The 12,714-nt window shown below is 49.4% G+C and overlaps 2 protein-coding genes across 7 annotated transcripts; both read right to left on the bottom strand.

The window, feature by feature from the left end:
* Positions 1–1,484: 1,484 nt before the first annotated feature.
* LOC138225236 (maestro heat-like repeat-containing protein family member 1) lies at positions 1,485–7,685 on the bottom strand. Of its 6 annotated transcripts, none has more exons than XM_069184752.1 (12): positions 7,349–7,680; positions 6,913–7,032; positions 6,676–6,801; positions 6,194–6,316; positions 5,690–5,838; positions 5,415–5,535; positions 4,555–4,743; positions 4,164–4,313; positions 3,787–3,858; positions 3,367–3,463; positions 2,797–2,862; positions 1,485–1,707 (listed from the first exon to the last, which is right to left on the bottom strand). In XM_069184752.1, the coding sequence occupies exons 1-12, from the start codon at positions 7,361–7,363 to the stop codon at positions 1,625–1,627; spliced, it is 1,311 nt and encodes a 436-aa protein (XP_069040853.1). In that variant the 5' UTR covers positions 7,364–7,680; the 3' UTR covers positions 1,485–1,624. The 6 variants fall into 6 exon arrangements, with proteins under 6 accessions (XP_069040853.1, XP_069040857.1, XP_069040854.1 ...); XM_069184753.1 differs by having other exon boundaries at positions 1,618–1,707; positions 3,299–3,463; positions 7,349–7,684; XM_069184754.1 differs by lacking the exon at positions 1,485–1,707 and adding an exon at positions 1,722–1,910 and having other exon boundaries at positions 3,299–3,463; positions 7,349–7,685.
* A 152-nt stretch (positions 7,686–7,837) lies between these two features.
* Positions 7,838–12,273, bottom strand: LOC138225402 (maestro heat-like repeat-containing protein family member 1). The gene is made up of 8 exons (XM_069185519.1): positions 11,342–12,273; positions 10,833–11,069; positions 9,743–9,885; positions 9,258–9,392; positions 8,883–9,045; positions 8,560–8,658; positions 8,270–8,396; positions 7,838–7,952 (listed from the first exon to the last, which is right to left on the bottom strand). The coding sequence occupies exons 2-8, from the start codon at positions 10,921–10,923 to the stop codon at positions 7,838–7,840; spliced, it is 873 nt and encodes a 290-aa protein (XP_069041620.1). The 5' UTR covers positions 10,924–11,069; positions 11,342–12,273.
* Positions 12,274–12,714: the final 441 nt, after the last annotated feature.

The raw sequence follows: 12,714 nt of genomic DNA on the forward strand, positions 1-12,714 counted from the left end.
ACTGAGCTGAATCTATCCTTCCCTCAACCTGGTTAATATCTAATAGTGTGCTAATGCACCCCTCCAAAATGGGAATTCTGTCCTACAACTCTACTATAACTAAACATTTCTGGCATTTAAAATTATCAACACAGTGAAGACGTGAGCTGGACATGGCTTCACGCTCGTGACAAGTCAACGTAGTGCTCACAGGCCAGCAGCAACACTCACTAGGTACCACAGAACTCTCTTTTACCAACTTCTTGTACTGGAATACAATCCACCTCTGCTAACTGGCAGAATGGGGAAATGAAAGACGCAAGGAAGTCCTGCACTTCATGAACAGAAGCGACAATTCATTTCTCCTGAGATCTGCACTCTGTACATAGTCTTCTAGTGAATACAAACCACCCATAAGTTAAGAGGCTTGAACTCCTTCCTGCTCAGACAGTCATGTTCCCACAGTAATAACTCGATCTGCCCAGGAGAAACAACACTAGAACAATCCGATCTGTATGACCGAGCCTCAGCACGTCCCTGCCTAGTCCAGTAAACAGCTATGACTCTTGAATCCGCAGTGGAAAAAGAAGCTCAGAAGGTGAGATTTTTTCTTCGCTTCGTACTTGAGCTCTTTAAGTCAGTAAAATTGGAACGCGCTCCTGACTGCCGAATGTTACGTCACAATCCTGGTGCCACTACGTGACACATGCGCATGAGTGATTATAATCATTAATATTATTAATTGATTGAAAGTTATTATACAACTTAGTATTCTTCCTGCTCTCCCCACAAGCAAATGGTTCTCTTATTTCCAGTGTCAGTTGGAAAGTGTGTGAAGACACAGAGCAGCGCTTCTTCTTTATGACATGACCTCAGACATGCGTCTCCCCACGATCACTTCAGAGTGCGGCTTCCTCCCACTTTCCACAGACCTCCTGCTTTGTCTTTCACGCTACACCATCACCGTGGCTTTTCCTGATCATAAAAATCTCCAACCAAACCAAACCAAGACAATTCATGTTCATTTGCTGCACCGATTGTATGAAAGAATGATCTAGATTTGCAACAGACAGATCTGTCTGCTATACAGTGCATTATAATGGTCCTACTTGATTCCCTCACACACAGACCTCGTGCTCTCAACAATCTGTAAAAGCAAATCGCACTTTCAGAGCAGCTCGACTCCCAGCACACTGCAGCAGGGCGGCGGTGTGAGAAATCCCTGTGGACCAGGAGAGCCAGAGACCTGCCGCTGTGCCGCAGGAGGTCAGCGGACTGATGGGTGGACAGACTCGCCGGTTTGGGCTGAAGCTGAATCACCTGAGCTCTCCTGCGCCCCTCTGTCTCTCTCCTGCACTTCACTGCTCTGTATTCTGTACTTCTGTGTGAAACAGCTTGTTTCCAGCTTCTCCTGTCTGAACACTTGCAGACTGAAGACAGAAAAGCGCTTCATACACTTCAGTGTTGGTTCAGCACCATTCATACATTCTGGAATGAAAACCAGCTTCTGTACATGCTGTGTAATTTATTTAAACACAAATGTGTGTGTGTGGGAGAGAGGTGTGCTGTCTGGTCCAGACTGAGCTGGGGCGCCCAGGTGTCTCTGCAGTGGCTGGGGAGGGGCGCCCCGACTCCAGAGTGCTGCTCAGGGCCGGGTGAAGAGCCCCATGGCTTCAGCAGCCCTCTCCCGCACCTGCGGCTCTGGGTCCTGCAGCAGGATCCTCAGGGCTGCGGAAGGAAAGAGACGAGGCTGTTACTCGGGGTCCTGCAGTCCTGCTCAGCTCCTGACACACAGCTGCAGTGCTGATCCAGCTCTTGCCCAGCAGGTGTGAGTTAGGAGACACTGTGCAGAGCAGCAGGTCTGGACCTCATGCAGTGGGGTTAAAGAAGGAGTGTGAGATCCTTTCTGTGTGACATCTGTGTTCTCTTCACTGTCAGAAGGAACAGTAGTCAAAAATGTCAAACTATGAAGCTGGAAGAAACGGCCACACTGTAATTCACAGACCGCACAAGTCTCTAAAAAGAATAAAATAAAGCAGAGCAACTACAGATGTGCAATTCCACAAAAACCTGCTAAACAGCCCAACTATACATTTTTCATCTCCATGCTCTGAACTTCTCAAAACGCTGTACACTGCGTATCTATGGTGTGAGAGGCTACAGCCAGAATTTCTGGTTAAACAGACTCTAAAATACTAAAATACTAAATACTAAGCCACTGAAGCAGGTGTGAGCCTGGCCAGTAACTGGATGGGAGACCTCCTGGGAAAAACTAAGGTTGCTGCTGGAAGAGGTGTTAGTGGGGCCAGCAGGGGGCGCTCACCCTGTGGTCCATGTAGGTCCTAATGCCCCAGTATAGTGAAAACTATTAGCATTAGTATACTGTAAACAGGTGCCGTCCTTAAGATGAGACGTCAAACCGAGGTCCTGACTCTCTGTGGTCAGAAAAAAAAACAGGGTGTTTCTCGAAAAGAGTAGGGGTGTAACCCCAGCGTCCTGGCCAAATTTCCCATTGGCCCTTACCAATCGTGGCCTCCTAATAATCCCCATCTATGAATTGGCTTTATCACCCTGCTCTCCTCCCCACTGATAGCTGGTGTGTGGGGAGCGTTCTGGCGCACTATGGCTGCCGTCGCATCATCCAGGTGGGGCTGCACATTGGTGGTGGTGGAGGGGATCCCCATTACCTGTAAAGCACTTTCAGTGGAGTGTCCAGAAAAGTGCTATATAAGTGTAAGCAATTATTATTATTAATTATTATATACTGTACAAGAACAACTGGTCAACATACTGGACACAAAACACAAGCATCGTTACCTCGCTGAGCTCTTCTCAGAGCGAAACAAGAGCAGAGTCTCCTCTGCAGCTGCTGCACTTGGAGGCCTGAAACACAGAGGGGTTGAACAGCAGAGCTCCTGCACACACAGCACCACACAGGATACTGCACCAGCGCACACTGCCAACACTCTGAATGGAGAGCAGCTCATGGAAATGTGTTTCCTGGTGACATTGGTAAGTCTGATTAACCTGCCTCATTACTGACAGAAAAATGCATTTCAAACACTAGACAGACGAGGCTGAAAGTGGTGCCCAGTGTCCTGCTGCCGAAATGAGACTACTGTAGCTAGACATACTAGAGCCTTCTAACTAGAGGCCTTTTACTAGTGTGACATATCAGAGCCTGAGTCCTTTGAGAAAACCCCAGTGATCAAACACCTTCAGACTCAAACCTGTTTCAAGGGAAACCTACAGAGTAGCGTTTTAATGCTTGAATTCCCATCCCGGCAATACCCTCATCACTAACCACAGCACAACTCACTTTTACCAGTGGAGCATCATCTCTACACTGAGCCTCAATCACTCTTCTCATTGTCACTGAGCTCTTACCAATGAAGATGGCAGCACTTTCCCGAACCCAGGCCCTTCTGCTCTGTGCACCCTGGAGTGCAAGCCTCTGGGCCAGGCTGAACTGCCCACTCGTTATCTGGACACAGGGAATATTGCAGGGCAGTGTGAGACAGCACGCTACTACTGTACAGGAGCCCCCATGTGAGAGACAGCCCTCCATTACACATAAACACCTCTAATCCATCTAATGAGAGTGTATGAACTCATCAGCACTACTGTGATTATAATCTGGATATAAACTGCTACTCACTGTAATTAGTGCTCAGTGTAAGTCTGGTTTAGCACAAATATATTTCCTAAATCTGACACAAGTCTTTGTGTGTTTGTGTCCCAAAAGCAGGGTGTGCTCCCCTCTCTCACCAGCAGCCCAGAAGCCAGCCCCAGGAGAACCTCACTCACCAGGATCCTGCACATCTCCTTCATGGACAGCACACATTCCAGGGTGAAGTGCTGTAGGACTGTCCAGCAGGCCTGGGGAAATCCACATTGTCAAAACCAGTTTATCTTGAAACAGAGCCCAAATTAAACAGAAACTACACAAATGTCAGAAAATAGAAGCCAGCCCTGAAACCCTTTGACACATCCTTGATAGTAACCCTCTGAATGTTTAGATTTACAGGCTACAAGTTCGTACTGACTGTAGGGTTTTTTTTCTTCGCCAATTGCAAAGCTGGTCAAACACTGGATAGGTGACAAGTATCAATATCAAAGAAGGACGTGAGAAGACCCATAGTCCCAGAGGCTCAGCCCAGCCAGCGGCAGCTCTGTGTCTTTACCTGGATGACCTCTGGGCTGGGGTCAGTCAGGTTCAGCAGCACGCTGACCAGGGAGCTGTGGACCTCCTTGTTGAGCCGGGCTTTCTCAGAGCCCAGCCTGACCAGCTGCCCCAGCAGAACCACTGTGACTCTGCGGACCTCCGGGCTCTCCTGTAACACAGACACAGGACAAGAGGGAAACTTTACACACAGACACGCACAAACTGTCACCACTTATTTCTCCTCTCAGGGCTGGAGTCTGAGCCCACTGTCACTGTAGCTCAGTAGCTCAAAGAACAAACACTGTAATCATGGATATCCAATTGATTACAATTACAGACGTTATATTTAAATTTAATAGACAAAAACAAATGACACAATATTTGAATAAAGAACATCCTAAAAAACTTACACTTTCCAAGCAGGGCCTGGCTCTACAGTACACAAAGGGCACCAGTGCTTTGGCTTGACTCTTGTCCGCGATGGACAGGACAGTGATCAAGCCCAGTAGAGCCCGCAGAACAACTGGCTCAGCTGGGGTCTCCTGCTCTGTCAGGGCTGAGCTCTGAGCTGCCAGCTGCTCCTCTGTGTGTCTGTGGATCTGAAGACAGGAGGACACCAGTCAGCCTTCATTCCCAGTACTGCTGGGACAAGGGTTACACTGAGGGAGGGTCATGCTGGTCGCTGCTGGTCAGCAGAAGGGACAGCTAAAATTGACGTGCTAGCCAGCCACATCTGAAGATAATTGTCCACCACGCCTGACTCAGGTGGTTCAAGCTACACAAGCCCTTGGTCTGGCAGCGCTCAGGAACTCGGCCAAAAGTCTCGAGCTTCTCCCTGTCTTCCGACTTTGCTCCTCGGATACTGGCCCCTAGCTTCACCCTGCCTTTGTTGTCTAGATTACCCTCTTGTGCTTGTGTGCTGTGTCTGTCTGTTTACAGACTGTGCTTATTACCATCAGCTCTGAGTTTGGAGTTTGCTGTGTGCTGAGCCTCTGTGTTCACCCAGCTTTGATCTGGCCTGTTCTGGACGTGGCTTTGGGCTGCTGGTCTGCACCACGCTTTTCTGTGCTCACCAGCCTGTCCCTGTGCTGCAAACAGGGAGCTGTTTGCTCACACAGCCGCTTGCCTGTTTGCTGGTGTCTCTCTGCCTGCTCTTGGGCAGCGACATATTACAGGGAGACAGTACCTCCGTGCTGTAGCTGTCAGCTGTCTGACTATCTGTCCTCTGCTCAGTTAGAAACACCAGCAGATTGGCTCTATAGTCACTTACATCCAGTTCTGGATCATCCACCTTCATCTCCCTCATCAGGCCGAGATGATCAGCCAGGTCCTTCACGGTCTCCGAGACCACCTGGCTGGTACTGAGGACCTGCCACACCTCCGGGAGTGAGCTGTAAAAAACATCCCCAGCTGTCAGTGCAGGGCTCTGCATTCAAACTCATTCTCAGAGCTAAAATACACAAACACTGACGCCAAAACACAGTGCTGTTGTTGTGATGCTTTTATCATTGCAAAGAGCTTCTCACTGTTAGAATTGTGCTCTACCTCTCAGAGGGAGATGTGAGGGTCACTAGGGACTGGATGGTCTGTCTGAGGTCCTGTGCGGCGAGATATAATATCCCCTCCCTCAAACTCTCTTTCAAGCTGTCATCCAGAGTGTAACTACTGCCGAAGAATTGCAGCAGGTCAAGAGCCTACAGGGAACAAGAACAGCAGGTCAATCTCAGACAGATCACATGAGCTCTGTTACACTGACTGTTGAAGTTGTCCACTACTGCCCCTTTGTTGCAGTTCTCAGTGCTGTCTTCAGAGACAGGACACAGGATCATGTCACTAGGTGTGAACAAAGGAGTCATTTTTCTGAATACTTCTGGAGCAGTGTTTCCAAAAAGCTAAAAACACAACTGTATTGATCAATAGCAAAACAGTTTCCCGTCCAATCACTTCTCAAAAACTATCTGTTCTCCGATTCACAGTGACAGGATACAGCTTGTCCAGAGCATCCGTGTAGGAAAACAGCAGACAGGCGGCTTCGTCAGACACACTGACCATCATTGTCGCCAGGAGCTTGGCCTTGGCAGGGAAGCTGGGAGCTCCGGAGGGACTGGCGCTGCGCACTGCCTGTGCCATCATGCCCACACTGCGGCACAGGCTCAGTCTGACACTGGGCTCCTGCAGGGGGACACACAGAAGCTCACTCACTGACAGCCCAGACGCCACCTCACCTCCACCAGCCCTGGGCTGTGATGGACACTCACAGCCTGGACAGCCTCGGACACTGTATCCCTGTGTCCTCCTCCCCAGAACAATCCAATCAGGTTGAAGTATAATTAACAATGTCTACCCAGACACTGCAGGAAAGTAGCAGAACAAATAAGGAAGAACTTTTGCCTGAGAGTTGTTACGAATACCTCCCTGCGTTAGAGAAGCACATTAAAGAATGTATCAGTGGTTGAATACACTCTTCAGACAGGAGCTGTGAGGTTCTCTCTGTCAGGTCTCTTGTTCTTAAAGGAGGACATGTTGCCTACCTTCGTGGTGACATGGTGTCTCAGTCTCTCCATAAAGTCAGTGTCCATTCTCTGCAGTAGATCCTCTGCAGGTGCTTTAAGTGCAACTTGCCCATAGCACAGAATCAGGGCACAGGTGAAATCACTCTGCAGTAACAAGCATGACAATCCAGATCAAGGTGCTGAAACTTGTAGGTAGAAGCTGACATTAAGAGCAGCTTCTGTTTGTCTGTCAGGACTCTGATGCAGTACACCTACCCTAGAGCCTTCATTGCAGGGGAAGGCTGGGTCAGTCAGCTGGATCTCCAGTCTCTTCAGCACAGACAGCACCACATCCAGGTGCATACTGGCACACAGCCCCATCAGCACAGCCAGATCCTGGGACACCAGACAGGCATCAGAGCACTCTTACAACACCCACAAGGGCATCATGCACACTCTCTCATGGACTGCTGTTCTAATGCCATGATAAAATGAGCCGAGTCATCAATATCCGTTCAACTGAATGAATAAGGGCTTCAGCAGTCAGATACATGGCACTTCTGTGTTGCCATGAGCTGTGGAGAGGGGTAGATCACAGCACTGAGCTGCTGTCATTGATGAGGCTCCTGAGGGCTTCACCCCTCAGACAGACACTCTTACTGACTACTGTGACGTCTCTCTGTGCAGGTGAGCGGGCTGCTGTCCCCATTACCTGGGCGTGGACCATGGTCAGCAGCTGCTCCAGCTGGGATTCCAGCACTGGTCTGGCCTTCGGCACTGCTGCCCCCACAAGCACACTCAGACTCTGAAAGAAGAGCACGTTGGAGTCAATCTGGAGAGGCACTGCTGCTTCATCAAGAGGCCTCACTCTCTCAGTGTATGCAATAACACGTTAGCATTAGGATTTTGGTAGTTTGATCACACACAAAAATCTGACAGAGCAGGATAACGCCTCCCCTGGACTCTACCCCTGGCAGATCCATCTTGTTCACACCCTTCCACAATCACATGGGGCACCACAGACCATAATCCTCTTCTGCACTGGGCCTCACCAGCACATCACTGGAGCTTGTACAAGCAACTGGAAAGTGCTCTATGATTGTTTTGGATCTACAATTTAAGGAATCAAAATAATTTTCTAAAAAGAACGGACCCTCGCAATCCACCCTGTACACCTAAAGGCCCATCATCGGTCACACCCTTACTTTAGTCTGGATGTACTGATGTCCATGCTCAGCTCAACAGTGGCTGGAAGGCCTGTAAACACGCTGGCAGCTCCACTCTTAAACTTCTCCTCAGGGAGCAGCAGCACATAGCTGCCAGGGCCAAGACAATGGCCTCCGTCACCTTCAGACAAAACACAAACACCATCATCCTCAAGAAGATGGTTCATGCCAGAAAAGCAAACTTGTCTAAAACCACAGACAGAACAGCTTTGAGCAATGAATAAAACCTGCTTCATAAGTGCCCCCTATCCTTGCTTACTGTGATCTGAACCCTGGACCCTGAACCCTTCCCTAATCCTGCTGGACTCAGCTCTTTTGCATGGCACAGACTCATCTTTCCTCCAGAACATCTGAAATCAGATGCATATGAATGTTCAAATAACCTACACTGGATTAAAGATCCATACCTTTGGCTCAGAAGATGGCAGCCATCTTGCACTATATCAAAACTTATGATGACCTGGCTTGAACAGTCCTGAACACACTGCCCGGGACCCTGGAATTTTGCCCAGCTCTCATACAGGCCTTCCAATGCTGACAACACAAGAGAGGAACAGCCTGCTACACTCCTCAGATACATCAAAGCAGTCCTGTAGTTCAGTGGGAAGCGGTCTGAACAGGCCTTGTCAGTGGATTGCCAGTGGAACCAAGCATTGATAACAACTGTCCCCCTAAATGAGACAGCTTGCACACTTACCAAAAGCCATCATTGCCTTCATTTTATCAGTCACAGCAAGGGGAAGAACAGGCACCAGCAGGTCCAGAAGTCTCACTATATCCCTTGCTATGTCACGACCTTCAAAGAAAACACATTTCACACTAGGTAGGGACCAAGGCTCATGATAACACTAGAGACTCAGAAGCGGCATGAGTAACAAACACTGAGCCTTCATAATAAGCTCATGTATCAGGGCTTGAATGGACAGATATGACCAGTATCATGAAGTTTGAAATACAGCACAGTAAAAAATCTGGAATATATCTGTGCAGATCACACCCCATTAGCAGCACAGAACTTACTGCAGTTGCGGGAGATATCTCCTACAGCATTCAGCAGCGTGTGGTGAGGGAGCACTCCGGGCTGGAAGAAGGACAGCACCATATCCATGGTACTGTCGTAGTGGTCTCTCACCACACAAACGACAATGTTGCTGGCTGGCTGTTGCCAGTCAGGCAGCCATTTCTGAAACAACAGTAAAAAGAGATCAGAGCGTCTTGGGAGTCGATAGTATTGGAGTTGAAGCTGCAGCTTGGATCAAGCCAATGAGCACACAAGTTAACATACAATGATTTGCTTCCATTAGATGCATCATGTGTGCTACAGGCAAGGAAACAGACCACAGCACTATAGCAAGACAACAGTTCGATAGGCAGGAATAAAAGGGGTTTACATACCGGTGACATCGTCATCTCATTCAAGGCCATCGAGACGGTGCTCTTGGCCAAGGACTCATCCAGATGCTGCGCAGATGTTTTGCGCAGCAGCTTCTCCACTGCCTGGAGGACAGCAGAGCGATGGGCAGTTGTCACCTAGAGCAGGGAAGAACCAAAGCCAGGGGTGAGACTGCTGCTCTCATCACAGCACCAAGAGTGTCTGTTCAAAGGCTTCTCCTTCAGGGCCAGTCAGCCTGGCCAACGGGCACTGAGGGTGAAACAGCAGAACCACCCCAGCTCACCACACGAGGGAGTGGAAACACACAGAGAAACCCCAGGCTTCCACTCAAGCACATCTGTCAAGATGACAACACGTTAGGGCTTATCTTCTGACTTATAGTTGTAAGAAACAGCAGAGACAGTATCTTGGAGCACACTGGGCTCCTGATTAGAGTGCGTTTGCAACGAGTATGTCAGGAGGTGTGCAGGGAGCTCCTTCATGTTACCTGGGGGCTCTCGAGGAATCCCAGGATGACTGGCAGTGTCCCCTTGGTGTTCCTCTGCAGGAGGGAGAGCAGCTCTTCTATCAGGAGCTTCCCAGATTCCTCATCAGAGCTGCTCATTCCCTCCAGAACAGCCAGGACCTCATCTACAGCAGACACACAGACAGGGGAAACACTGGTGTCGCCGCAGCACAGACTTCTAGGGAGAAAACTCTTAAACTGACCTGTTGTCTGAGGGACCTATAACCCTACTGACACGTGTCTGAGAATTAGAAAGATGAAAATGATTTTTGATCCACAGCCCGTAAAGGCTGGGACTCTTTCACCCCGGACAGTTTTCCAGTAGAGAGGAATACAGATCTGCTCTAAGGGCAGGAGGCTTCAGAGTGCAGGGTTTTGTTTTCATGGTCCTGAATAACAGCTGCAGCCACTGGGACTTCTGAACCCTGAAGAGCCCACAAAGAGAGCTGCTCTCTGGGTCACATCAGTCCTGTTAGCAGCTGCTCCTCCGCAAACAGAGGATCTCAGTGTTGAAGAAGAATCAGGCAGCAGCTCTGCTCCCAGGTGGAGAACCTCCTTCTGCTGCTCTAAGGGGATTAGAGCCTCTAATTCAGCGTCTCTAACACCCAGTCAAAAGGACTTGGACAGATCTTCATCAATATACATTTGCTTTTCCCAAAGTTACAATTAAATGTAAATGAAAGAATAATTGCAGTACATCACTCAGACACAGCTCATTTCATAACCACTGTGAGTTACTCATTTTAAACACTTTCAATAGTTTCATACCTTACATGGATCTTAGTCTTCTTAAAAATACTCTCATACTAAATTATTTTATTTTATATCTTATTATTTTAGCTCAAATCTTCTGTTTATTTTTGCTCAAATCATCATTAGTTGAAAAGATGAAGAGACTGCTGTTGCTTTCCCTGCCTCGAGCTGAGGAGACCTGCAGGGTGACAGCGAAGAGCCCCTCAGGTCAGTCAGAGCTGAGCCCAGGGATGGAGTCCCAGTGGAAAGGGAAGCCAGGAGTCAGTGTGTGGGGGGACTGGCTTCAGGGGGCACTGGTCTAGATCCAGCTGTGTCATACCTGGCCCGGGGCACTGGCAGCCTGTGCGCTGCACACAGGAGGAGAGCCACTTCACCCTGCTGGGCTCACAGCTGCACTCCTTCGGGCTCATCTTGGACCTGTCAGTCAGCCAGTAGAACAGCACAGTGAAGCAGGGAGCTGGGCGGCGCTTCTCACACACTGGGAGTCAAGGTACTGCTGACAGGCCAGTGCAGCCCCACTAGACACCACAGAACTCTCTCTAACCAGCTGGTCCTACTGGAATACAACCCAACAGGCTGAAGGGCAGACAGGGGATATTGAGAACACAAGCAAATTCTTCACATCAGTGAAAGCAGAGACAGGAACAGAAGCAGCAATGAATTCCTGTTCAGATCTGCACTCTGGGATTTAATAAAATTCCAGCAGGTTAAGAGCTTTTAACCCCCTCTCACTGAACACAGTGTTAACACAATAACCGCTCGATCTGCCCAGGAGAAACAGGTCAAGAACAATCGGATCCGCGATACGGAGCCTCGGCAGGTCCCTACCTCGTCCGTAAACCACCAGGATCTTCAGTGAAAAGACAGAGAATATTGACAAGCCGTGTCGAGCTGAAGTGTTTTCTTCGCTACGAGCATCAGCGCTGAGCGACTCAGCAGCACCGGAGCGCTTTCCCGGACCGCAATTGTTGCGTCACAATCCCGATGTGTCGACGTCACGCTCACGTTTAATAAGTCATTATAATCACTATATTTAATTATAAAATTACAATTTTATATGCTTTCTGATTTTTCCCAACTCTACCAACAGAAGCACTAATTGTCTGATTTCCAAAGTGTCAGCCGGAAAGTTTCAGAAAACACGGAGCGGAGCGTCTTGCTCACGATATGACGTCAGACACCCCTTCCTCCCTCCATCCAGACTCGCCTCTCCCTCCTCTCTCACACGACTCGCTCATCAGGGCTTCTACTGTCACTCCAGTCTCCTGCCAGACCTCTCCCAGACACAGCCTGCTCATTAGTCCTCCTGTGACCCAGACTCGCCCTGCAGATCTGCTCTCCGGCTCCTCCTCATGGTCACTCCGCTCGCTCACGCACAGACCTTGTGCTCTAACCAGTCCGCAGCGACACATCTGGTCTTGAAGCAGCTCGTCTTGCAGCGCCCTGCAGCAGCGCCACGGTGTGTGAAGCCCTGCGGCCGGGAGCAGCAGAGACCCGTCGCTGGGCCGCAGGAGGTCCGAGACTGACGGTCCTGCAGACCCGCTGGTTCTCATAGCGGCGGAGCGGGGCTGCAGGTCTGCCCTCGGCTCTTCTCCGCAGTGACAGGAGGCAGAGAGAGCCGCGCCTCAGGAGCCCCACACGCCTCCACAGGGATCAGCCGCAGGGAGACGATCGCTCCTCCGACACACAGCCGCTCACAAATAACGGCTGCGCTCCTCTCGCGCCCTCAGCGGAGCGGGCAGCCGCGAGCCGGAGCCGGAGGAGGCGGAGACGCCGAGCGCGCGGACCTGCGACTCAGCCAATCAGAAGCCGCGATCTGCAGGGGGCGGGGCCTGAATGAAGAACAAGAATACAGTAGGAATATGTTAGATTATTAATATAATAATAAAACAGATGGATATGAAAATACTTGTCAGATACACCATGAGCTGGAGCCATTTCTGTGTGAAACAGCTTGTTTCCTGTCTTCATGACAACTTGTCCACGACATTCTGGATGAAAAAGAACTGAAGTTGAATCGGTTTTTTCCTCATTTGACTGAAACCCAAATGGCTGGAGGTTTAACAGCAGGATATGCAACATGTGTTTCTTCCAAGTGGTCATTTTCCTTCTGCTTCTAAAACCAACTGAACTCTGAGAATTTTTGTTTTCAGTACATTCATTTCACCAGAAGAGTAGTATCAAAAAGCAGCTGCACATAA

The sequence above is a fragment of the Lepisosteus oculatus genome, chromosome 27 (assembly GCF_040954835.1).
Source record: "Lepisosteus oculatus isolate fLepOcu1 chromosome 27, fLepOcu1.hap2, whole genome shotgun sequence".
Classification (NCBI taxonomy): domain Eukaryota; kingdom Metazoa; phylum Chordata; class Actinopteri; order Semionotiformes; family Lepisosteidae; genus Lepisosteus; species Lepisosteus oculatus.